The 25,745-nt window shown below is 36.8% G+C and overlaps 1 protein-coding gene across 7 annotated transcripts; it reads left to right on the top strand.

Annotated features, from left to right (window-relative positions):
* The first annotated feature begins 1,986 nt into the window (after positions 1-1,986).
* actn2b (actinin, alpha 2b) lies at positions 1,987-25,587 on the top strand. 7 transcript variants are annotated; one of them, XM_084392874.1, is made up of 21 exons: positions 1,987-2,321; positions 5,192-5,306; positions 5,599-5,718; positions 5,885-5,971; positions 6,570-6,657; positions 6,833-6,911; positions 11,620-11,701; positions 14,245-14,330; positions 14,421-14,513; positions 14,596-14,826; positions 15,676-15,823; positions 15,939-16,089; positions 17,302-17,410; positions 17,516-17,656; positions 18,594-18,776; positions 18,913-19,047; positions 19,273-19,452; positions 19,894-20,040; positions 20,866-20,931; positions 23,884-24,042; positions 24,166-25,587. In XM_084392874.1, exons 1-21 carry the CDS (start codon positions 2,193-2,195, stop codon positions 24,322-24,324), a joined length of 2,688 nt encoding a protein of 895 aa, XP_084249000.1. In that variant the 5' UTR covers positions 1,987-2,192; the 3' UTR covers positions 24,325-25,587. The 7 variants fall into 7 exon arrangements, with proteins under 7 accessions (XP_084249000.1, XP_084249005.1, XP_084249004.1 ...); XM_084392879.1 differs by lacking the exon at positions 6,833-6,911 and adding an exon at positions 7,148-7,223 and having other exon boundaries at positions 2,031-2,321; XM_084392878.1 differs by lacking the exon at positions 6,833-6,911 and adding an exon at positions 7,148-7,223 and having other exon boundaries at positions 2,031-2,321; positions 20,497-20,931.
* Positions 25,588-25,745: the final 158 nt, after the last annotated feature.

Genomic DNA, 25,745 nt, shown 5'->3' with positions numbered 1-25,745 from the left:
AAAAATCCAGATCCAGCTAATATAACCCCCCCAATATCATCACATCATTCAGATTAAAATAATTATGAAATATTCCGAATTAATACTTTTGTTCGTTTTCTTTATTAATTTCATTTGCCAGCAAGAAAGATAGTATCATATTTTTAAAAAATCTGTAATGTACCCCCGCCCACCGCACCGACTACTTGGTATTACCCAACCCGCTTTCTCTACCAAGTTTGTTAACTATTTTGCGCAGTCGCTGGGATGAATGGTTGGAGAAGCATGCTAATAACGGATGGAAAGATGAAAAGGACACTGAAAGGCAGCCAGACAACGATTTTTCATTGTTGGTCGACAGCAGCCAAAAAGAGGAAAAATCCTGACCAAACGGAGGTACCCCTATATTAGCTCGGCGTTTCTCAAAGTGTGGGGCGCGGGCGCGGCCCACTGGTGGGAAATAGAGACATGACAAGTGGGGCGCGACAAACAGGATTTGTGCCCAACTTTTTAATTCCTTTATTTATTGACCATACACTCAAAACAAAACAAAGACACGTTTAAATGTAAGCCTTACTTAACCTTTACACACGGAAGTTTAAAAGTTTTTCAAGGCGACCGTTATTGATATATCACTTTATGGTTCCCATGGAGACGCGTCATTCATTGCTTGTCACACCGCAGCCACAATAGCGCTTAATGACATGATCTGCTTTTATTTACTTTTTTATTCAAAATTTCACAAATTTGTTAGCTATAGCAGGATATATATGATATTCCGATTGTCAAATATGTGCAAGTGGATGTGTTTTGTTGTTCAAACACCTTTATAACGATCGCGTTAGTTTAGCTGTATGCGCAACGTATTTTAGGTAACGTTAGCTGCTATCTTATTAAAATACCTAAAAAAAAAAAAAAACGTACATTATTAGGAATTTACCACCTCCGGCTCAATTTGAGATTATTATTATTTAATTTTTTTATTATTATTATTATTTTGTTCTTTTTGCATGGAGTTTGCAAAGTGACAAAATGAATCAAAGCACAACTAACGTTAGTCCACACTTGTATTTTCTCAGTTTCTGAATTTGATGTTATCAGAGGCTAAATGCAAACACACATTTTTTTTAATCTACTTTTGAGTCTTATTTCATGCAAAGTTATAATATAATTGCACTTTCATTTTCTCTATTTGAAAGTTTTTAATGCTGTTATTTGATGTAAAGTTTTTAAAATGTGATGTTAATAAAATACATTTTAAGAGTTAAACTTAAAGCCTAGTTTATTAACATTTTGTTGGGGTGATTGGGGACAGGTGGGGCTCGGAACCCTTTCCTACCTCCGAAGTGGGGAATGGCAGAGAAAGTTTGAGAAACACTTAATTTAACTACTGTGTCATTATGGCATACATAGTCAAGTGAACAGCTGCATTTACATTAAGTAGCCTAAATCAGTAAAAGTCTCACAATGTATTTCTAATACAGGAACGGCAAATTAGCATGTTACCTTTTACACAAGAAAATTATTCAATAAATTAATTAATTAATAAATATGCCGCGAGTTTAACCCCCCCAATGGTAGACCCAAAGTTACGCCCGTAGACATAACATAACGTTACATCGGAAAGCAATTAATGTGAACAGTCTACAATGATGGCGTGCATTTTATTTTATACCTATAAAAGACGATATTAATATGAATAGGCACTATCAGTGAATCAGCACGAAATAAAATCCTAACAAAGAATTAATGAATAAAGGATAACATGAAACATACAATACCACTACATAATCTGTATTTTATCTCCGCATCACCAGAGTAACGTAACGTTACTAATATAATATAGCCTACATATAACATAATTCGATCTGTGAATTAAATAGGCCTGTAGCCTAATTATGAATTTAGGTAGCTTTACATTTGTTTAAGGAAATGTAAACGGTTATTTGCATGTTAAAATAACGTTTGTGAAGGTTGAGTTTACTGCGGGTGGAGGGAAAACGGGTCATGTGACCCATCAGTACTAATTGACAGTCGCTCCTCTCATTGCTGTCACTGCTCGAGCACTGCGGCCGCGAGACTGGAAACCAACACGAACGAAAGAGAGAGAGAGAGAGAGAGACCCGAGATACTGAAGAGTCTCAGAAGCAAAACTTACGCTCAGAAGCCGAATATCACAAGTTACCCATCAAATAAGAGAATATAACGGTTAAATGATGAATCAGATGGAGCTTTCAGTGCCATATGATAATGGATATGAACCGGAGGACTACATGTTGCAGGAGGATGAATGGGACCGGGATTTACTGCTGGACCCAGCATGGGAAAAACAGCAACGAAAGGTAAGAGAAAGTTTGGTCCCAAAACACCTCAGAATAAAAGTATTCTTTGCACTTTCCTATTAGACTATTATTATTATAATTATTATAATGCTTTACAGATAATAAGTTAAAAATAGGCCTATCACCAAACTTTTAAACAAATTCTACATTGAAGCTTTAAAACATCAAGACTTTGATGTTTTCGTTTTCAGATTATTATTGTTAATAATTTAATTAATATATTTTATATGTGTTTATAAAACGGCGAGTTAACAGTGTTGTCTGCAAAGGAATGCCGTCCCGCTATGGGCTCTGTGGTCTGTTAGTGTCACGGAGGGGTCTGGTCGTCGGGAGCGCGCGCCAGGATGGATGCTGCGGGTAGCCTACAGATTACCGAACTAACAATAGCGGCCCTGTGTGTCTGTTGCTGATACGATTGGAATGCGGACTGTCAACAGATGCTTCCAACACAGGATGACGTCCTTGGGATTAGAATGGATGCAGGGGCTAATTTTAACTCCACGACCAAAAGGCATTATAGTACCCTAATCCGGTGTCCTTGGAGGGGAATTCTTTTGTATTGGCCTAAACAGCACCTTTTCCATTTTGTAGTCTATAATAGTGTTTTTCAGAGAGCCTATATTCTGAATCAACGTGGACAGATAGGCTACTTTTTGACAGGTATAATAGATTTCATATCATGTTTTGGCCTATGATACATGGTGTATATATGAGATTATTTTGACAGTAGGCCTATTGATGGTCAGGGTTGTAAACACATGGGGATTTCTTATCTGGGATTTAGTTTTTTAGGGTCTCTGTGTCTTAAGCAGGTGATCTTAAACCCTCTGCTTTATCTGAACAATCCACAGTTTTAATCCTTTTATTGACTAGATGATCCACATGTGGAATTGCCTGAATTATTAATTCATTCTCTGTACGTTGATTGTCATGGCTGAACACTTTCTGTGTCAAAGTGTTTAATCGGTAATATTCCAAAGTTCCAAAAGTTCCAAACATGTTTGGTGATTGAAAAATGATTAAATTCAACAAAATATCAGACAAACCCATACAGTATTTGTGACAATTTTAGTGTAGCAAAAATATAACAGTGCCTCAGTGGTCTTTTTTATGTATATTGTAGCCTATAATATACAATGTAGCCCATTCAGTTAATAAATAGGAAGGAAGGAAGTCTTAATCTACATTTAAATCCTCAGTTTAACTTGGTTGGTTTAATAAAACGTGGTTGCTTGTCCAGGCATAGTTGGATGATAATAAAATTCATTTAGGCCTTAAATTGAACCTCGTTCACTCAGCAGATCTTTTCTTGTCAAATCAACTTAGATATTTATCAATTCTGAAGCTTAAATGTTAGATGGATACTGTCTAATCACTCTTTCTTATTCTTCCAGAGATCATCATTCCACAGGCATGTTACTGTGGACCCACCCTACAGTTTTACAGAATGAGTGAAATTCTTTCCTCTCCGATTAGATGAAGCAGCAATGCGATAAACAAATGTGTTATATGCAACGCATTCTCACTCGTATCTCTCATCTCAGTGTGAGCTACTTCATCAGGTCTCTTATCAGAAATGGACTCTGTAGAGAGCTAAATTTACACTATTACCTCGCAGGAATGCACTCTGGAGTCCAGTAAAGCTTTCATTGGCCCAGCAATGACTGTGGCAGGACCGAGCATGCTTTCAGGGATTAAAAATACACAATTTGAGTCCAAAAAATGGCCAAAGGGTAGCAGTTGATTTGGGAGTGGGCAGCAGTTCAGCCACATTTTGTTCTATAAAAAAAATCTTTCCAGCATTAATTCTTGCATAATAGCATTTAAGTAGCTTTTATAGACATGACATAGAAAAAAACATTACTGGTGTGCATCTTGAGACAAAACAATGGCAGTGATATATTTTAAGATAAGTGGCTTTCAGTTAAAACAGCTCAAACATGCATTTTAGTCGGGGACTAGGTTAAGCCTTGTCTGTGAAACAGGGGTATAGTAGTAAAAGGCCTGAAGCAGATATTCTGAAGTCATTGTGTGCTCAATAAATGATACTTATAAGGGTCTGTTGGTCCCAAAATATTCCAAAAGCATTAACCTGAGTAGACAAAGTGTTATTCACTCTGGAATTGAGGTGCTGATGTTGATGTCCTGAATTTTAAGCGTTCAAATCCTTTAAAAGTGGTTCTGGAAAGAAGTCATAGGATGATACAGAGGATGATAGCAGCTGGCAGTTTTGAGCTATATAGCTTATTGTACATGTAGTTAAGTGCTGGTTATTTCTGGAGGATGAACTCATCAGTACAACTCAAGTGTAGATACAGTGCAAGTGTGTGTTGGGGAATTTTACAATGCCAATGTTGTTCTTTTGTCTCGTTGATTGTTCTGAGTACACTTCCTGTTCATAATTCAAAGATTATTGATTAAATAACGGAATAACAGAATCTCTGCTATTGACAGTTACATTTTGTTTTCGTTTCACTCGCATATTTTTTATATAGAGTTTGAGAACTAGTTGAAGAACTACCTACTACCTCATCTCTTGGCATAGACGAGTAGTTTCATTGGCACTGTCCTTTGTAGTCACCCATGCAGTGAGGTTTTGACCTGAAAATGGTGTCAAAGGCTTTCACTGTATCACAACAAACCTGGTAAGACTTAACAGTCTTATGATCAAATCTGGTTTACTGCCACACATTTGGCTTAGTGACACTATTCACAGTGTGGTTTTGTGCAAGGATTCTGTTAAAGGTAGCATTTTTGAATGCATAAATGTTGAGTGTAGAATACATATGCTATGCCAAAAGGATGTGTGTGCGAGTTTCTTTGTGTATTTGGAGGATTGTATGTTAAATTACATTGTACTTGTTTCCTAGACGTTCACGGCCTGGTGTAACTCTCACCTGAGAAAAGCTGGGACACAGATCGAGAACATAGAGGAAGACTTCAGGAATGGTCTCAAACTAATGCTGCTGCTTGAAGTCATCTCAGGTAAATTTAATTTAATTCAAGTTAATTTTATAGCGTTTTTACATATTGTTTCAAAGCAGCTTCACAGAAAATGCTATCAATCAGAGATGGGTGTATCAAAGTAATGAAATTGGTTAAGCAGACAGACAATTAAAATGTAAGACAATGATTACTGCATGTGACTGTAAGGATTACAATATAATATTTGACAGTTTTGTATATCGAACCAAAGTAAATATGCTGAACCAAATAGTGATATCCATTATATATATATATATATATCTTTATATTTATACCAAAATTTTTTTGTCAGGTGAGAGGTTACCCAAGCCTGACAGAGGGAAGATGCGTTTTCACAAGATAGCCAATGTTAACAAAGCCCTTGATTTCATCACCAGTAAAGGTGTGAAACTGGTCTCCATTGGAGCAGAAGGTATGCTTTATTTTTTTAACTTGATTGCTGATATTTTTGTAATAAAGTTATTAGGAGATACGGGTTATTAATTCTGAACGTCAAATACATATGTTTAATTTTTTATTTTAACTTACTTCAGCCCTTTATATATTTAAGCAGTGATTTTTCTGTCACATGTTTGCAGAAATTGTGGATGGGAATGTGAAAATGACTCTTGGTATGATTTGGACCATCATCCTTCGCTTCGCCATTCAGGATATATCTGTTGAAGGTAAAGAAAATAAATCACAATCATGAAATGACACAACATCTGCACAAACAACAGCGGTAATACTTTAGTATGGGGAACACATATTCACTATTAACTATGACGTTTGCCTCAATAAACTCCTAATTTACTGCTTATTAATAGTTAGCGAAGTAGTTAAGTTTAGGTATTGGGTAGGATTAAGGGATGTAGAATATGGTCATGCAGAATAAGGCATTAATATGTGCTTTATAAGTTATGATAAACAGCCAATATAGTTATATGCATGCTAATAAGCAACAAGTTAATAGTGAGAATTGTACCCTAAAATAAAGTGTTACCACAACAGCAAAATATTATTATTATTATCTGTGGCACATTTCACAAACTCAAGAATGTTTAAATCAGTTTATGTCAAAGAATAATAATTTGTGTTAATCATGAATAATCATCATCATCTGTAAATTCCAAATCAACAATTTATGGAAAACATTGTATTAAAAAAGCATAGTATTTTTGTGCTATAGTGAATTTAATAACTGTATTTAGTTTAAAATTGTAATTAGCAAAACAGATATTAGTCATATGTGTATGATATAATGATTCCCTAATAATCTTTCAGAAACCTCGGCCAAAGAAGGACTTCTACTTTGGTGTCAGAGGAAGACTGCCCCCTACAGGAATGTCAATGTTCAAAACTTTCATGTCAGGTGAGGCACTTTTTTGGGTGCAAAAATGTTGTTAGGCCATATCAATGTTTTGTATTTAAATATGAGTATCTGATTTGTTCCATTAGATGAAAAAAACAGACACTATTATTTTCAGTTATATGTTTTCAGTTTTTATGTTAATTCAAACTTGACCCTGATTCTCTCTCTGGTGAAGCTGGAAGGATGGATTGGCGCTGTGCGCTCTCATCCACAGGCACAGGCCTGATCTCATTGACTACGCCAAGCTCAACAAGGTCTCAAGTGTGTTCCCAGATTAACATTTGACCCTCTGGACATTTATTCTAACAGTCCAATCCAATCACAACACCACAATATCCTGATGTTCCCTGTCAATGATATTACTGCACAGATCTGTCTAACATTTTTTGGAGAATGAGTGGATTACTTTTGTCTGTTCTTCACTCACACCTAATTTATGGCATGCATGATCAGAAATCCACTGTTTCTTTTGCTTTTGTGGCTTCAATAGCTGGAAAGATGGACTGGCCTTCTGTGCCCTTATTCACAGACACAGACCAGAACTGGTTGACTTTCAGAGCTTGAAGGTATCATACGTGGTTTATAATATTGTTGGATGTGGTTTTTTGTAACAATATGAATTTAATAGATTAGACTCAATCCTGCTGGACATCTAAATTCCTGCAGTTTAGTTCTAACCAAGGAGCTATAATGTACCTGGACAAAGCTGTATGTTAGCATTCCTATTCATTTCAGTGGCAGTTGCTCTGGTTGCGTCTAGAAAAGCACTCTGTACAAAGTTTAGAGAAATGTTGATAATCTTAAAAAAAAAAATTTAAAAAAAAAAAAAAAATGATCCTAGTATTATCCTAATTGTCCATTTGTGTGTGCTATACTGGCTTCTTGTTGTGCTTGTTATAGTATGAAGTTGTTAGCTTAGCTACATGCTAACTCTATTAGTATCTGTGATAGTTTAGCACTTCACATGAAGAGTGCCATCTGTGTACTTTGTGTGATTCTTTAAAAGTTGCTGTCTATCTAGAATGTTTTTCTATTTCCTTTGGATAGTTATAATGATTTGGACTGTTTTTGATTAGCTGGTTCAGGTCTGGTTCAGCTTGTGTTAGCTTAGTTTACTTAGACATAACATACTGTTCAAAAGTTTGGGGTCTGTAAGATTTATGTTTTTGAAAGAAGTTTCTTATGCTCAGCAAGGCTGCATTTGTTAGATCAAAAACAGTAATACTGTGAAATATTAGTACAATTTTAAATAACTGTTTAAACTGTTAAACTGTTTTAACTGTTCTAATATATTTTAAAATGTAATGTATTCCTGTGATGGCAAAGCTGAACTTTCAGCTGCTAATATTCAGTGTCACATCCTTCAGAAATCATTCTAATATGCTGATTTGGTGCTCAATAAATATTTATTCTTATTATTGATGATGAAAACAGTTGTGCTGCTTAATATTTAGTGGAAACCGTGATACATTTCCCCCCTAAGTTTCTTTGATTCACCCTTGTTGAATAAGAGATAATTAATTTCTTTAAAAAAATCTTACTGACCTCAAATTTTTGAATGGTAGTGTGCATACAACTCTTCAGTTGTTATGGTACTCAAGAGGCAATTGGATAAAGCCATTCCATAACTTTTTTCTCAGAGGTCTGTTTGGATTTACAATAATCCTGACCCAGAATAGAACTTGGGAAAGTACTCCACATACCACTAGCACCAGAGCTGTAGTTCTAGTAGCATGTTAGTACAGTGATGATAGTTAGTACAGAACAGGGTGTGAGGTAAAATCAGGATATGAGACATTTTTTCAGACATTTTCTAAGTCTGTGTGAATGAGTGGATGTGTACTATGGTTTTAATTAGTTGGATTGGACCACTGAAGATTAAGGATATATTTAGCTCGTCAGGGCCAGTCAGTTCAACAGTGAGTGACTAAAAGTCCCCTCACACTCACAGACATGCCTATCCCTTTCAGCTGTCACTGACGGCTCCAGGTGAGCTTGAATGGGGTAATCCAGTGTTTAGCATGGACCCCATGGTCCCAGTTTGGACACGAGCATCAGGAGAGTCCAGGACTCTCTGGATCCCCTGCAGCTGCTGATGTCCATGCAATGCAGCTTTTTATTGACACAGAGAACAAAAGCTTGATCTCCAGACCCCTTGTGCAAGACAGTGTTGCATTTCTCAGAAAATCTGACCCTTTCCTTTTGCACTGATATTTTTGCACATATATTGATGCTTTTGTTTTTGAAAGAAGTTTCATATGTTCACCAAGGCTGCATTTATTTGATCAAAAATACAGTAAAAACAGCAATATTGTGAAATATTGTTACCATTTTAAATGGTATTGTTTTCTATTTCAATATTTTTTATTATGTAATAAATTCTTGCGATGGCAAAGCTGAATTTTAAGCAGCCATTACTCTGATCTTTAGTGCCACATGATCCTTCAGAAATCAGATTCTTTAATGAATAGAAAGTTCAAAAGAACAGCATTTATTTGAAATGTGAGTCTTTTGTAACATAAATGTTTTTACTGTCAGTTTTGATCAATTAAATGCATCCAATTGCTAAATACAAGTATGATTTTTTCTTACTGACTCCTAATGTTTGAATTATAGTGTAGCTATTGTAATTTAAAGGAACACGCCACCGTTTTTTTTAAATAGGGCTTATTCACCGTCTTTCCTACATTTAGATAGGTGGGCAAACGCATTTTTGTCTCAGTGCAAGCATTGTTTTAGTTTGGAAGCGCCACTGCTAGCTTAGCTTAGCATAATGAATGGAATCCTTTGTTGCCAGCTAGCATGTCATGAATAAAAGTGATAAAAAAATAAAATAAAAATAAAAAAAAACCAATTACTTCTTGTGGCCTGCGTATTCACATCGAGTACAAATAGCAATGCAGATTAAGACTAGGCGATTTCCTAGGCAGATATTGACTTGGGACTATATTGGGGTGAAGCACAGGCGAAACACTGCTACTTGGGCGCAGAGATATCACACTCACCACCAGTTCATGTTGACTCTCATCCTCACGTCCTCAGGCTGTTGAGCGATCGCAACCTCCTCCTCCTGTCGTTCTATTTCCAAAGCACGCAGCTCCTCTTCTGAAAACTCTGGTTCATAGAGGTATCGTTCTGGATCTTGACTGTCTGAGAAGTCACCCTCCTCGTCTCTCACAAAATCCGCCATGTTCATCGCCATTCACTATGTCTACTGTAGGAAAAATAGCCGGCTACTATTCAGGCTGGTATGTTGACGGAAGTTGGGGGATTTCAGGTGTTGTGTGATATCTCTGCGCCCAAGTAGCAGTGCTTCGCCTGTGCTTCCCCCCAATATAGTCCCAAGTCAATATCTGTCTAGGAAATCGCCTAGTCTTAATCTGCATTGATATTTGTACTCATTGTGAATACGCAGGCCACAAGAAGTAATTCGTACATTTTAAAGTAAAAAAGTAAAAAAAAATTTTTTTATCACTTTTACTCATGACGGCCCTCATTTATCATTCTTGCGTAGAAACGGGCGTATATATTGGCGTAAGATTATGCTTACACTCCTCTCATCGCCTGATTTATGAAGCTGTGCGTACCTTTGAAATCCAGGTGTACGCAATACCTGCCCTTGATAAATGCCGCGGCTGAAAACGAGCGTCATTAGAATAACACGCCCCTATATATTCAAGTCTCCGCTCCCCCCACGCCCTCATTTTACGCCATGGACACACGGAAGACGGCAAAGAAGAGAAACTTCTTTGAGAAAGAGAAAGCGAAACCAGGGAAGTGGAAAGAAACAAAATTGATTTCTAGATTTTTATTATTAATGACGCTTATTGTTATTTAGAAGAAGAATGTCGTTATTATTATTATTTGTATTATTATTATTATTATTATTATTTAAAAGAAGAAGAATATGTCATTTTTATTATTTTGTCAGTCTGAATTATTTTTTGGTCATTGAAAGCCTTTCATTACTGAACCCAGTCCGTGCACACCTGCCGGGCCTAACCCTGGCCTAACCATCGTTTCAAAGAATAGTACAACGGTGAGCGCGTCGAGTATAAACGCCTCGTCCGTTTGGGGACGTGCGCGCGCAGTCTGCGGAGACTCGCGCTGCGGAGCCAGGCGAAAGTAGCTATAAACAAGGCTTGAAACGTCAGGTAAAGCGCACAGGCTCGCAACTTAAGGAATACATATGCCTACAATTCAAATGCTTTGGTAAAGTCACACAAATTAAACACTGAAGTCCATGTTGCACAAAAATAAACACTGAAGTTTATAATTACTATGTTTTTTTTTTTTTTACAGTGGGTCATAATAGATCATATCTTTTAGTTTGTCAGTGCGTTTTGTGGTGTTAGGAATTGTTTTTCTGCGCATTCCCGCACTCAAAACGTGCGTACACCACCTCCTGAGCTGGCGTAGGATTTGAGCGTGCCGTACGCCAACGTCCATATTGATAAATCTCAAAGTCACCGTGGTTTTGGGTGTACGCCAGGTGTACGCTGGAAATTTGGTGTACGCACTTTTGATAAATGAGGGCCACATGCTCTGGCAACAAAGGATTCCATTCATTATGCTAAGCTAAGCTATCGGCGGCGCTGCCAAACTAAAACAATGCATGCACTGAGACAAAAATGTGTTTGCCCATCTCTCTAAATGTAGGAAAGACGGTGAATAAGCCCTATTTCAAAAAACGGTGGAGTGTTCCTTTAAAGTCATTTGTATATTTAAAAGTAAACCAGTATTATAGTATTGTCTATTTTTTGCTTAATTCCTTTTCAGATATCATTTGAAATATTTTGAATGTTTTCCCTCTCCTCTGGTGGCACTTGAATACTGACCCTCACTTTTGCATGGAAAAGGATTTTGATTTATGTTGACTTGATTTAGTTTTTAAGTGATGTCTTATTTCTTATGTTTTTTGGTCAAGAATTATGCCCTTTCTCTCCTTTTGTCTTTCTGTAGGATGATCCACTTGGTAATCTGAATCTGGCATTTGACATTGCTGAAAAACATCTGGACATCCCCAAAATGCTGGATGCAGAGGGTAAACGAATATTCATCAGTACTCCATATTAGAGCTGCACGATTATTCGTTAAAAGATTGCGATATCGATTCAAACACCCACGTGATCACATTCCTAATTGACAACGACTCGCCTGTGTCTATTAAACCTTTGACAAAATCACACTGGAACATTCAAATCTGCATCAGCGCTGCCGCTGACAAAGGTATGAAACAGCTTTACAAACAGTCTTTTCAGCCACACAGTTTCATTATTTCTGTGTTAGAAATATTCATATTGATCACAGAAGTACTGGGATACAAGTTTATTGTTTGGATATAAACACTGATTTCTACAGAAGCGATCAAAATAGAGCAAATCACTTTTGAAAGTAACTTGAGCTTCAAATGACGATTATATCAATTATATCGATTACATCGTTACGCCACCTGTTGGCGACAACTGATACATTTATTTGTTATTGAATCATTCATTAAAGATATGTGTTCAAAAACGCTGATTCATCCAGTAATGTGAAGTATTTATATAATCAGTGAGTCATTGAATCATTCATTCAAACGTTTTTTTTAAATAATCAATTCAGACATTAAACATTTTTTTTTTTTTTTTGTAAAGTTTTTTTTATTGAGCACCAGGGATACAGGGCATGTACAAATACATGAATACAAAAGGCAACAATTGTAGAAACAATGCTCACATTTTCTAATAGTAACAACCCTCCCCTCCCCTCCCCTCCCCTCCCTCGGAACATGGGACATTCATCCAAGGCAAAAAATAATAAATTAAGACAGAAATAATTGAAGTAAAAAAAGTAAAAAAATAAAATAAAAAAAGTAATTAGCAAAGAAGAAGTATACACACAGACTCACTGCAACTAAGGCTGCACACTTCACAGGACATTTGATTCACATGGGTAAATAAATATCAAAGTAACAAGTGAGTAAGCAAGAGGGGCTGCTAATTGATACTAAGTGGGCATAGTCTTAAGTTTGTTCAGGTGTGACAGTACTGGGTTCCAGACATAGAAGAATTTGTCCCTGGACCCTCTCAGTGTGTATTTAATTTTTTCTAATTGTATGAATTGCATTAGGTCACTAAGCCATAAAGATACTTTAGGTGGATTGTTTGACTTCCAGTGTAATAAAATCCTTCTACGTGCAAGCAATGTTGTGAACGCAATTATGTTTTTATAATTTTTCCTTAGTGTAGAGTATCTTCTATCTGTAATACCGAAAATGGCCATTGCAGCGTTAGGTTGGAGGTCGATGTTAAGAGCCTCTGACAAGGTTTTGAAAATCATAGACCAGTAGGTTGTGAGGGCTGGACACAGCCAGAACATATGGGTTAAGTTGGCAGGAGTGTTACGACACCTGTCACAGCTATCATCTATGTTAGGATATATTTTAGCCAATTTCACTTTCGAGTAATGAATGCGGTGTAGAATTTTGAATTGAATTAAGCTCAACTTGGCACAGGAAGTGCTGTCATTTACTCTTAGTAGAGCGTTGTCCCAAATGTCCTCCTCTAATTCTAGTTCCTCCCCTAATTCATTCACCCAGTCTGCTCTAATCTTTGCAAGATTTGTGCTTTTAAGACTGGTTATCTGGCCATATATCCTTGAAATATTTTTTTGGGAATTGACTGCGGGTTCTAACAAATTCTCTAAGCCCGAGGGTGGTGGTGTGTATGGAAAGTTAGAAAAATGATGCTGAAGGAAGTGGCGGATTTGAAAGTAACGAAATAGGCTAGACCGGGGTAGACTAAATCTGTGCGACAAATCATCAAAGTTTGCAAAAAGACATTAAACATTTTAAATAGACTGCAGCAAATAAAATTTTGTCAGAACCTCTAGTAAATTACGTTATTTTGTTTAGTTGTCTGTTCAGAATCGTGGGAGAATCGTGATCTCTGTTTGAAGCAAAAAAATTATAATAATCGTGATTCTCAATTTATCCACAATCGTGCAGCTCTACTCCAAACCATTCCAGCTCAATGTAGAGCTTTCAGCCTGTGAACATTACAAATATCTTCAACAAAAATGTTATGCTGTCAAAAAAAATTGTGACATAAGACATTTGACACTACCTAAATACTATGAAACACTATGAAAATGTATGGCATCTATTCTGAATAAGGTCTATTCGTCACACTAGGAAAAACTACCTAAAATGTATTTTGGTAGGAAACCTTGGGTGCAAATTCTAAATAAGCAACAAGCAACAATTTGCCTACATGTAACTTTAAAATATTATAAAATTTGGCTTTTGCTCTACAGTCCTAGTTAGCAGTGACAGGCCAGATGAGAGGACAGTCATGACGTATATCTCCAGTTACTATCACACGTTTGCAGAGGCTCAGAAGGTACATCTGATCCCTGAGCTTATTCTAGAAATATTAGTTACACCTGAGTGTATGGTCCCTTTAGTCCATATAGGCCTATCCTCATTTTTAGCAGATAAACACGACTTGTGTTTCCTTGTAGTATTTAAATTTTCCTCCGTCGCACACTATTGCCACCATCACTTCATGTAGTTGTTCCTTAGCTCCTCTCCTCTCCCTGCAGACATCCTGAGCACCCCTAAGCCTGATGAGAGAGCTATTATGACATACGTGTCCTGCTTCTACCATGCGTTTGCTGGAGCTGAACAGGTATTGAGTTTTTGTGTGTGCTAGAATGAGAGAATCAGCTATCTTTTCATCTATCTCGCCCTCCGTTCTCACTGTGCTTCTCTCCCTCAGGCTGAAACTGCTGCTAACAGGATCTGTAAGATCCTAGGAGTGAATCAGGAAAATGAGAAGTTGATGGAGGACTATGAAAGCCTGGCTAGTGAGGTTAGGAGACATATCTGATACAGTCCACACTGCCCACAGACACACATTTCTCTCCTCTCCTCAATATTCCTCTACTCTCCAGCTGTTGGAGTGGATCAGACGAACTATTCCCTGGTTGGAGAATCGTGTGGCGGAGAAGACCATGGTAGAGATGCAGCGGAAGCTGGAGGATTTCCGAGATTACCGCAGGATGCACAAACCTCCCAAAGTGCAGGAGAAGTGTCAGCTAGAGATCAGCTTCAACACCCTGCAGACTAAACTTCGCATCAGCAACCGGCCTGCATTTATGCCCTCTGAGGGCAAGATGGTGTCGGTGAGAGATTGACCACACAGACACACACGCACGCATGTTGGGTTTTTGTGTTTTATGGTGACTTTCCATAGACATAATGATTTTTTATACTGTACAAACTTTACATTCTATACCAGGGGTGTCCAAACTCAGGCCTGGAGGGCCACTGTCCTGCAGAGTTTAGCTCCAACCCCAATTAAACACACCTGAACCAGATAATCAGACCTTGATTATCTGGTTCAGGTGTGTTTAATTGGGGTTGGAGCTAAACTCTGCAGGACAGTGGCCCTCCAGGACTGAGTTTGGACACCCCTGTTCTATACCCTAATCCTAATCCTACCCTTACACCTAACCCTTACATAAAACATTCTGCATTTTTACATTGGAAAAAACTATTTAGTATGGTTTATAGCTCTTTTCCTCATGGGGACTGAAATTTTGTCCCCACATCACAAATATCAGGTTTAACTATCCTTGGGGGGACACTTGGTCTCCGCAGCGTAGCAAATACCTGGACTACACACACATGCGTTTACTAGATTTTAATATTTTATTTATTTATTTATTTTTTATATTAATTGGTTTATTTTATTTTTATTTTTCAATTGTAATATGTATTTTATATTTATTTTATGTTCATGCCTGTTATATATTTTTATTTAAATAAATAAATAAATATATTTATTTATTTATTTCAATATTTATTACTTTATTTATTCTTTTATTTGAGGTTTATTTGATGTTTATGTTTGTTATTTTTCATTGTATTTATATATATATTGAAATCTAAGTAACTAGCTTTGGGGGGCATTTTTTCAAGCAAATAAGACAAGCACATCCACATATAAAACTGGGTGTTTGTCTATGTAGGACATAGCGAGTGCGTGGCAGGGACTGGAACAGGCAGAGAAGGGCTATGAGGAATGGTTGCTTACTGAGATCAGGAGACTGGAAAGATTGGACCATCTAGCAGAGAAATTCAGACAGAAAGCAACAAACCATGAGACCTGGGCTTCCGGTTAGTCCTGGACATGAAGTGCTGTCATCAATGAAATATCATCATTCTGTATTGTAAACCACTTTGGATAAACTAAATGATGCTTGATATATGTTTTATGTGCGTTTTGCAATAGGTAAGGAGGAGATATTGAGCCGGAAGGACTACGAGTCAGCATCTTTAATGGAAGTTCGAGCTTTGCTGCGGAAACACGAGGCATTTGAGAGTGACCTTTCCGCTCACCAAGACAGAGTCGAGCAGATCGCTGCGATTGCTCAGGAACTCAAGTATGACTTTTTAGTCTTTTATCCTCTTCAAAAAATACTTACAATTGACTGTTCATTTTAGTGTATACTTTAATCTGTACACTACCATTCATAGGTTTGGGGTCAGTATTATTTTTAAGTAATTGATACTTTGATTCAGCAAGGCTGCATTAAATTGATCAAAAGGAACAGACTTTTACATTAAATTACAATTATTTCATATAAATGTTATTCTTTTGAACTTTCTATTTATCAAAGAGTCGTAACAAAAGGGATTATGCTTTTCACAAAAGTGGCACAGCTGTTTTAAATATTGATAATAAAAAGAAATGTTTCTTGAGCACCAAATCAGCATATTAGACTGATTTCTGAAGGATCATGTGACACTGAAGACTGGAGTAATGATGCTGAAAATTCAGCTTTGCATCACAGGAATAAAGTACATTTGAAACATATTTGAAAATAGAAAACAGTTATTTTAAATTGTTATTATAGCACAATATTACTGTTTTTACTGTATTTTTGATTACTAAATGCAGACATGCTGAGCATAATAGACAAATCTTACCGACCTCAAACTTTTGAAAGGTAGTGTACAAGTACTTTGTTCTTATAACTAACCTGTCACATTCAGTTTCTCGTCACTTTACAGTGTCTGGAAAGCCTCATGTCTCTCACACTGCTTATCCATAGACACACATATAGACGCACCATGCTTTCAGCATACTTTGATGTCTGAATCACTGGCTTTCTATTTTAGCATTCATTATCTCCCTGCAGGCCTGGTTAAAATATGAGTGTGTGCATGTATTTAGTAAGTGACTGACAGCTTCTGACCTTTATGCTGTCTCAATTAGTACAGGGTGATATTACTGATAAACTATGGAGCATACTTATAATGATTAGCATACCAACATTCATCTGGACACAAAAAGCAAACGGAAACTTTTTGAAACGTAATTAGCCAATCATAACAGCAGTCTTAGAGGTTCAGTACCAATTAGAAAAACAGCTAGAATTAGAGAGAGGGTGGAATGGTCATGAAAATTGCAAGAATCCTTAACTAACAAGCGGTCTACAAGGAAAGAAAATGTTACTGAAGTAGAATTTTCCACATCAATCCCAAGTTAGCGAGTACTGCATCTGTTAACCACTAGAGGGGGACAGACCGAATAGCAAATGCAATATTATGGCCTAAAGTTTCTCTCTCACTCTATCTTATTTATCTTAAAGTGAGCTGGACTATCATGATGTTGCATCAGTGAATCAAAGGTGTCAAAGTATTTGTGACCTCTGGGACCAACTGGGCACACTCACCCAGAAACGCAGAGAGGCTTTGGAGGTATGCTGTGTGTGTCCCAACCTGTTTTGTACGACAATATTTTAGATCAATCAAGATATAAAAAAAAATAGAAAAAAGGTTTGAATCTGTGTTTCATTTCTACAGAGGACAGAGAAACTTTTGGAGACGGTGGAACAGTTGTTTCTGGAATATGCAAAGAGATCTGGACCCTTCAATAACTGGATGGAAGGAGCCATGGAAGACTTACAGGATATGTTCATAGTTCACACCATTGAAGAGGTCCAGGTACGCACTCTTAAACAAACAGACTAGGCATTGACTTTTATAGTATTTTGTAGTCATAAATACTCTACCATTCAAAAGTTTGGGGTCGGTAAGAGTCTTAAAGCATCTTTTGCAGCGATTTTTGTGTGAGCATATCAGTGAACACCCCTGATCACTCGGTGAGTTTCACGTCTTTGTAAACGAAAGTTTAATGCGTTTTAGGAAGGATTGTTCCAGTGCACCTATGCAGCCATTGTGGAGGTGGGGGGGAAAGCGAAACAAACCGAAAATTCTCGGGCCAGCAGCATGTGTCCAATTTTTTATCTTAACCGTTCTATTTCATCAGAAACGATCTGTAAACAGGGCTTTAAGTGTAAAATACCGAACTTGTCCTTTAAGTCTTAAGTCACTTATGGTCACCAAGACTGCATTTATTTGTGCAAAACACAGTAAAAATAGTAATATTGTTGAATATCATTACAACTATAATTATAATATAACTATAATATAATAACTATAACTATAATCGATTTTAATTTATTTTAAAATGTAATTTATTCCTGTGATGGCGAAGCTGAATTTTCAGCATTACTCTAGTCTTCAGTGTCACATAATCCTTTAGAAATCATTCTAATATGCTGATTTGGTGCTCAAGAAACATTTCTTATTATTATCAATATTGAAAACAGTTGTGCTGCTTAATATTTTTTTGTGGAAACCATGATATATTGTTTTTGCGGATTCTTTGATGAATAGAAAGTCCAAAAGGATTTATTTTGAAATATATATGTATTTCTAACAATGTGAATCTTTTGGTCACTTTTGCTCAATTTAATGCATCCTTAACAAATAAAACTATTAATTCCTTTCACAAAAATCTTACTTACCCCAAACTTTTATAAAACAAACAAACAAACAAACAAACAAACAAAAATCCATTGTAATCCGTTGTGTGTAGACTCTGATAGCTGCCCATGAGCAGTTTAAGGCCACGCTTCCTGAAGCGGATGCAGAGAGGCAGGCGATCCTTGGCATTCAGCAGGAAGTCCTGAAGATCTCCCAGAGTTATGGCATCCATGGAGATCTTACCAACCCCTACAGAACCATAACTACAGAAGAGATTGCCATCAAATGGGACAAGGTTAAACACACACACCCCTTAGACCTTGGTTCTGTTCCATTACAAAAAATCTACAATCTAATTCTAAGCCATTTTAATCACATTTCTGTAATCTTCAAGCCATGATCATGATCATGATGTGCGTTTGTGCATTCAGGTGAAGAAGCTGGTTCCCCAGCGTGACAGTGCACTGCAGGAGGAGTTAGCGAGACAGCATGGTAACGAAAGGCTCAGACGCCAGTTTGCTGCCCAAGCTAATCTTATTGGACCATGGATACAGACAAGGATGGAGGTGCGTGGCTTAGCTATTACTTGTGCCAATGTCCACAAATAAAACATGTTCTTTGAAATCTATCTATCTATCTGTCTATCTGTCTATCTATCTATCTATCTATCTATCTATCTATCTATCTATCTATCTATCTATCTATCTATCTATCTATCTATCTATCTATCTATCTATCTATCTATCTATCTATCTATCTATCTATCTATCTATCGTTCGTCTGTCTGACAGGAAATTGGTCGTTGTTCTATGGCAATGGAGGGGACTCTGGAGGATCAGATGACCCAGCTGAAGCAGTTTGAGCATGTGATTGTCAGCTACAAACAAAACATAGATAGATTGGAGGGAGACCATCAACTTATCCAGGAGTCACTTATCTTTGACAACAAACATACAAACTACACTATGGAGGTACTCATACACACATTTATTACGCATTCTTTTGCATAATCATAAACACATTTTTAAACCTACAGTACTGAACACTGCTGTTAAACTTTTATGGTCAGTAAGATTTAAAAAAAAAAAACTTTTTTATTCAGCAAGGACACATTAAATTGATCAAAAATTGCAGTAAAGTTACAAAGGATTTCTATTTCAAGTAAATGCTGTTCTTATATTCATCAAAGAATCCTGAAAAAATGTATCAATGGTTTCCACAAAAATGTGCTGCATGTTTGATCAAATGAATGCAGTCTTGATGAGCATAAGAGACTTTCAAAAATATTAAAGATCTTACCAACCACACATTTTTGAACGTATTGTATATAGAAATGATCTATATCTGACACATCACATTTGATTTGTCACTTGATCCTGGTTTTTACAGCAGTATTTCTCTTTCCTCTGCAGCATATTCGTGTTGGCTGGGAACTCCTTTTAACTACGATCGCTCGCACTATTAATGAAATCGAGACTCAAATTCTGACACGTGACGCAAAAGGCATCAGCCAGGAGCAGATGAATGAATTCCGATCCTCTTTCAACCACTTTGATCGGGTGCTGTACTCTGCCTTTACGCTAGTCTAAACACGTGTCTTGTTTGAATGGATGCTATACTAATCGTTATTAAATCATCCTAACTAAACTAAACACTTCACCTCTTAGACTGAGCATTATACAAACATCTGGAAATCTCTTATTTCAACTGAGACAACAATTTTATATTTGCTTTATTTTACACAATCACTTCTTCAGAGGCTTCACAAGGCAAGAGTGGTAATTATCTTTCCATTCACTTTAAGTTGTTCAATAACTGAAACAAATTTAGTGTGAAATGGGAGGTCATTTGCAGTAAAATCAGATTTCAAGATGTAATGTATGACGCAATTTGAGCTAAAAACGTTTTTTTGTTGAAAAAAGCCTCTTATACCTTATGAAGAAATGTTGTGGCGTTTTATCTTTTTATCAATCACCTTTTACTTTTTTTTATTTCTACTAACGTCCTGCTCTCAGGAAGAGAAGGGTAAACTCAGGCCTGATGAGTTTAAAGCATGTCTGATCAGTCTTGGGCATTTAGGAAATGACAAACAGGTATTAACCAACATGACCTCTAACTCTTTACCCCAAAATGTAGTTCTTTGCATAGATTTATATTTGCAAATTAAATGCATTCTCTGGACGGCAGAATATAGTTCTGAATATAGTTCTCTCTTGTGTTTTTTCCTGTGTCTGTGGTTGTGTGCTGTCTCTTTGTGTGTACATCTGTGTGTCTCTGTGTTAGGTGCTGTCTCTTTCCCTACTATACATTGCTTCATTATTCCTACCATGTCGCTGTGCCACCCATGCACCCTCGACCTCTGCCCTTTAACCTTTCCCATGCAGAAGAAGAATAGGGCGATGGATTCTGATGACTTTAGGGCCTGTCTGATCTCGATGGGTTATGATCTGGTAGGCCCTTAAATAAGGTTCATTGCTTACGAACTAATAAACAATTTTCTGTTTCAAATATTTTTATTAGAGCACATTTTCACATCGTTATATTATCTACATCATACACAAGAGTATAATGTATATCCACATAGAAATGTGTGTAGTTAGGACATACTGTCCTCTTTTTGTTTTTAGAACATACAACAATGGTAAAAGAAAAACAGAATCAACAGATAGACATACAGAGTACAGAAAAAAATAAAAAATAAAAATAACCTAAATAAATCCCTCTTTCCCACCCTACCCAGTCTTATCCTTCCGTCTAAATACTACTTTATTATAGTTAGGGGGAAACATTAATTTCCACTGCCAGTTGTGAGAAAGTGAATGAGAGGTGACCACACTTTTTCAAAGTGTGGGAGTTTATCCATAAGAATATATTTTATTCTCTCTAGGTAGAGAGTGTTAGTAAGATCACTAAGCCACATCTTTGTGGTGGGTGTTTCTTTATTTTTCCAATGCATGAGAAGTAGCTTCTTTGCGGTGATGAGACTATAGGACAGGAGGCATTGTTGGTAGTTGTTTAACCTTTTAATATCGTCTGAAATTCCCAAAATAATAATGTGTGGATTAGGCTCCAATTGTATGTTAAGTATCCTAGAAATTAAACTGAAGATATTAAACCAAAAGATCTTAACCTTGGGACACAGGACGAAGCTGTGAAGCAACGTGTCTTCTGCAACAAGGCATCTGTCACATAGAGGGGATATCTCAGGGTATATTTTGTGTAACCTCTCCTTAGAATAGTGAAGACGATGTAGAATCTTAAAGTGAATTAGGCAGTGCCTAGCATTATTAGAATGTTCCAAACTCTTTTCCCATAGAGGGTCTGGGATCACAGTGCCCATTTCTTCCTCCCATTTTGTTTTTATTGAAGTGGAGATCACTGGACTGATAGACTGCAAAGTGTCATAAATATAAGATATCGATTTTTCTGAGCAAGACATGGGCCGGAGGCATCGATCAAGACAAGAGCCTGAGAAGGTCTCATAAACAATTTTCTTAACCAGTATTTTTGTCTTGTTTTCCAGTAAAAATATCTAAGAAACATACATTTATTTTACGGTTATTTAAAATTATTATAATTTTTTATTTTGCACATAATTTTAATTTGAAGGTAAAATGTAATCAAAATGTAAATTTTGTGAGGTTTATGCTTAAATTAGGAAACAACTATTTTGCCAATGATGTCAGAAAAATGAGTATACAATTATGTAATATAAAATAATGTATTAATTAATATAAAATATATTCCATTATTATTTTATACAGTTTTGCTTGTCAAATGCATTTATTTTGTTTCTTAAGGATTTTTAAGATTTACGGATTATATATTTGATTGTAAATATTTTTCAATATTTGTATTTATATAAAATGTATATATATATACAGTGAGGAAAATAAGTATTTGAACACCCTGCTATTTTGCAAGTTCTCCCACTTAGAAATCATGGAGGGGTCTGAAATTGTCATCGTAGGTGCATGTCCACTGTGAGAGACATAATCTAAAAAAAAAATCCAGAAATCACAATGTATGATTTTTTAACTATTTATTTGTATGATACAGCTGCAAATAAGTATTTGAACACCTGAGAAAATCAATGTTAATATTTGGTACAGTAGCCTTTGTTTGCAATTACAGAGGTCAAACGTTTCCTGTAGTTTTTCACCAGGTTTGCACACACTGCAGGAGGGATTTTGGCCCACTCCTCCACACAGATCTTCTCTAGATCAGTCAGGTTTCTGGGCTGTCGCTGAGAAACACGGAGTTTGAGCTCCCTCCAAAGATTCTCTATTGGGTTTAGGTCTGGAGACTGGCTAGGCCACGCCAGAACCTTGATATGCTTCTTACAGAGCCACTCCTTGGTTATCCTGGCTGTGTGCTTCGGGTCATTGTCATGTTGGAAGACCCAGCCTCGACCCATCTTCAATGCTCTAACTGAGGGAATGAGGTTGTTCCCCAAAAAAGACCACATGACTTTCTCCCATGACTCCTCTGGATCATCCAAACGGTCATTGGCAAACTTAAGACGGGCCTTGACGTGCTGGTTTAAGCAGGGGAACCTTCCGTGCCATGCATGATTTCAAACCATGACGTCTTAGTGTATTACCAACAGTAACCTTGGAAACGGTGGTCCCAGCTCTTTTCAGTTCATTGACCAGCTCCTCCCGTGTAGTTCTGGGCTGATTTCTCACCTTTCTTAGGATCATTGAGACCCCACGAGGTGAGATCTTGCATGGAGCCCCAGTCCGAGGGAGATTGACAGTCATGTTTAGCTTCTTCCATTTTCTAATGATTGCTCCAACAGTGGACCTTTTTTCACCAAGCTGCTTAGCAATTTCCCCATAGCCCTTTCCAGCCTTGTGGAGGTGTACAATTTTGTCTCTAGTGTCTTTGGACAGCTCTTTGGTCTTGGCCATGTTAGTAGTTGGATTCTTACTGATTGTATGGGGTGGACAGGTGTCTTTATGCAGCTAACGACCTCAAACAGGTGCATCTAATTTAGGATAATAAATGGAGTAGAGGTGGACATTTTAAAGGCAGACTAACAGATCTTTGAGGGTCAGAATTCTAGCTGATAGACAGGTGTTCAAATACTTATTTGCAGCTGTATCATATATTGTGATTTCTGGATTTTTTTTTATAGATTATGTCTCTCACAGTGGACATGCACATACGATGACAATTTCAGACCCCTCCATGATTTCTAAGTGGGAGAACTTGCAAAATAGCAGGGTGTTCAAATACTTATTTTCCTCACTGTATATATATATAGAGAGAGAGAGAGACCTGATTAGTTTAAAGCATATCTGATCAGTCTTGGGCATATGTGTGTGAGTGAATTTCAACAGACTACAGTGTTGGGGGAGTTTTTAACTGCTAGAATTATATGTATGTGTGTTTTTCAGGGTGAGGTGGAGTTTGCTCGGATCATGATGCTGGTTGATCCAAACACTTCAGGCGTTGTGTCGTTCCAGTCCTTCATTGACTTCATGACCAGAGAGACAGCAGACACAGACACAGCTGAACAGGTCATCGCTTCCTTCAGGATCCTTGCTGCAGACAAGGTGTGTGTGTGTGTGTATGTGGGTTATATTGTTTACTTAACCTCAAAGTTTCTCAGAACAGTCTTTTGTAACTCACATATTCTTTCCATATGTATTATCTGTTGTTTATTGTGTCTTGTACAGCCGTATATTCTGGCAGATGAGTTGAGGAGAGAACTCCCTCCAGACCAGGCCGAGTACTGCATCAGCAGGATGCCCCCATACTCTGGCCCCGGGGCCCTGCCCGGAGCCCTGGACTACACTGCCTTCTCCACTGCCCTCTACGGAGAGAGTGACCTTTAACTCCATCGACACCTCTGACCTTTACAATCCCATCTCACTTGTTAACCAAGTAAATTATTTACCCATCAGATCCACAGCCCCATGAAATGAAAACATGCCAAATAAACTAAATGAACCCAACTTCAATTTTTAATGTCAGTTGATGTATTTTGCTAGACCGTTGATATGAAATGTTTAATAAGCCAATGCAATGGAATGCAGTCTGGAAATGAAAAGAAATTAAGGAAGCTAAAAGAAAGCAATTGAGAGGTTATTTATTTGTGACAAAACCCAAAATTTCACTCTCCTTTATGTGTGCTATTAAGATACACATTCACATGCATGTCACTTATATTACAGCAAAAACAGTTGGTACACTGAAATCAAATAAGATTAATGTTGAGTTTAAATACATTTTACAGTCTTTTTTGTGTGGTAGTGTTAAATCTATACAGTATGAAAGATTTTGCACATTTGAATTATTGAATGAATGAATTAAGAAAGATTCACCCAACCGGCACCATGCTTTCTCAATTTTCTCTATATTACATCTATATGCCTGGTTCAAAAAAGCACATGAATAGTGGCTCAACTCAATTCTTCCACAATATAATTATCACTTGAAACTTTTCTTTAATAGTGCCTGATTTCATATACAGTGTGGTAATAGTTTATATGAAGTAAGAGGAGGTGACTTTTGTCATTCTCAGTAGCGAGTCAGATAGATAAGAGCATCAGCTACTGATTTGGTTTTACATACAATTTTGAATATTGTGGATGCACAAGCATTTTTATCAATTTGGTGATTGCAGAAAGTGTAAAAGTGTCAGTTTACTATAGGGCTTGTCAAATAAGGGTAGTAAAACCAGAAATTACGATAATATACTGAACTTACAGGAAAAAAAAGTACAGTGTGTGAACCTTTAGGAACAATAAACACAGTGCTTAACACAAACAATTGTTTTCTAAATCCCTCTGCTTTTTCCTGCAACTATAATTAGGAAAAGTAATCTAGGATTGATTGTCATTTTCAAAATGTTGGGAGATTAAACGGTTTTATTGTATTGCCATGATTCATGAATGCACCAAATTCCTAAAGGTCACACGAGTTCAGTGTACAGTGACAGTGTACTTGATTGATTTGTGGTCAGTTTGTTAACCTGTCAAAATCAGTTTTAACCAAGTGATTTGTGAATGTTTGGTGTTGAATTATATGATCAAGAAAGCCAAATATGTGTGTTTTACAGTGACATAAATGAAATAAAGCTTACTTATGAAAAGATCAAGTCTCTGTTATTTTTGTTACATACTGAATGTTTTGAATAAAGCATAATTATTTAATATAGGCATACAATACGTAAATATAATATGCTGCATAATTTAGTATGTTTTTACTTATATATTTAGACATAAATATTTATATAAAATGTATATTATATATA

This window comes from Rutilus rutilus (assembly GCF_951802725.1).
Source record: "Rutilus rutilus genome assembly, chromosome: 21".
Classification (NCBI taxonomy): Eukaryota; Metazoa; Chordata; class Actinopteri; order Cypriniformes; family Leuciscidae; genus Rutilus; species Rutilus rutilus.
Note: the sequence above shows the minus strand (reverse complement) of the source record. Positions and strands in the feature narration are given on the sequence as shown.

What these genes read in the sequence shown, in the direction of transcription:
- actn2b (XM_084392877.1), top strand. Translation starts at nt 2,193, where the DNA reads ATGATGAATCAGATGGAGCTTTCAGTGCCATATGATAATGGATATGAA. An exon ending in TTGCCATCAAATGGGACAAG is followed by an intron (nt 18,777 to 18,912) that starts GTTAAACACACA and finishes TTGTGCATTCAG; the next exon opens with GTGAAGAAGCTGGTTCCCCA. An exon ending in ATACAAACTACACTATGGAG is followed by an intron (nt 19,453 to 19,893) that starts GTACTCATACAC and finishes TTTCCTCTGCAG; the next exon opens with CATATTCGTGTTGGCTGGGA.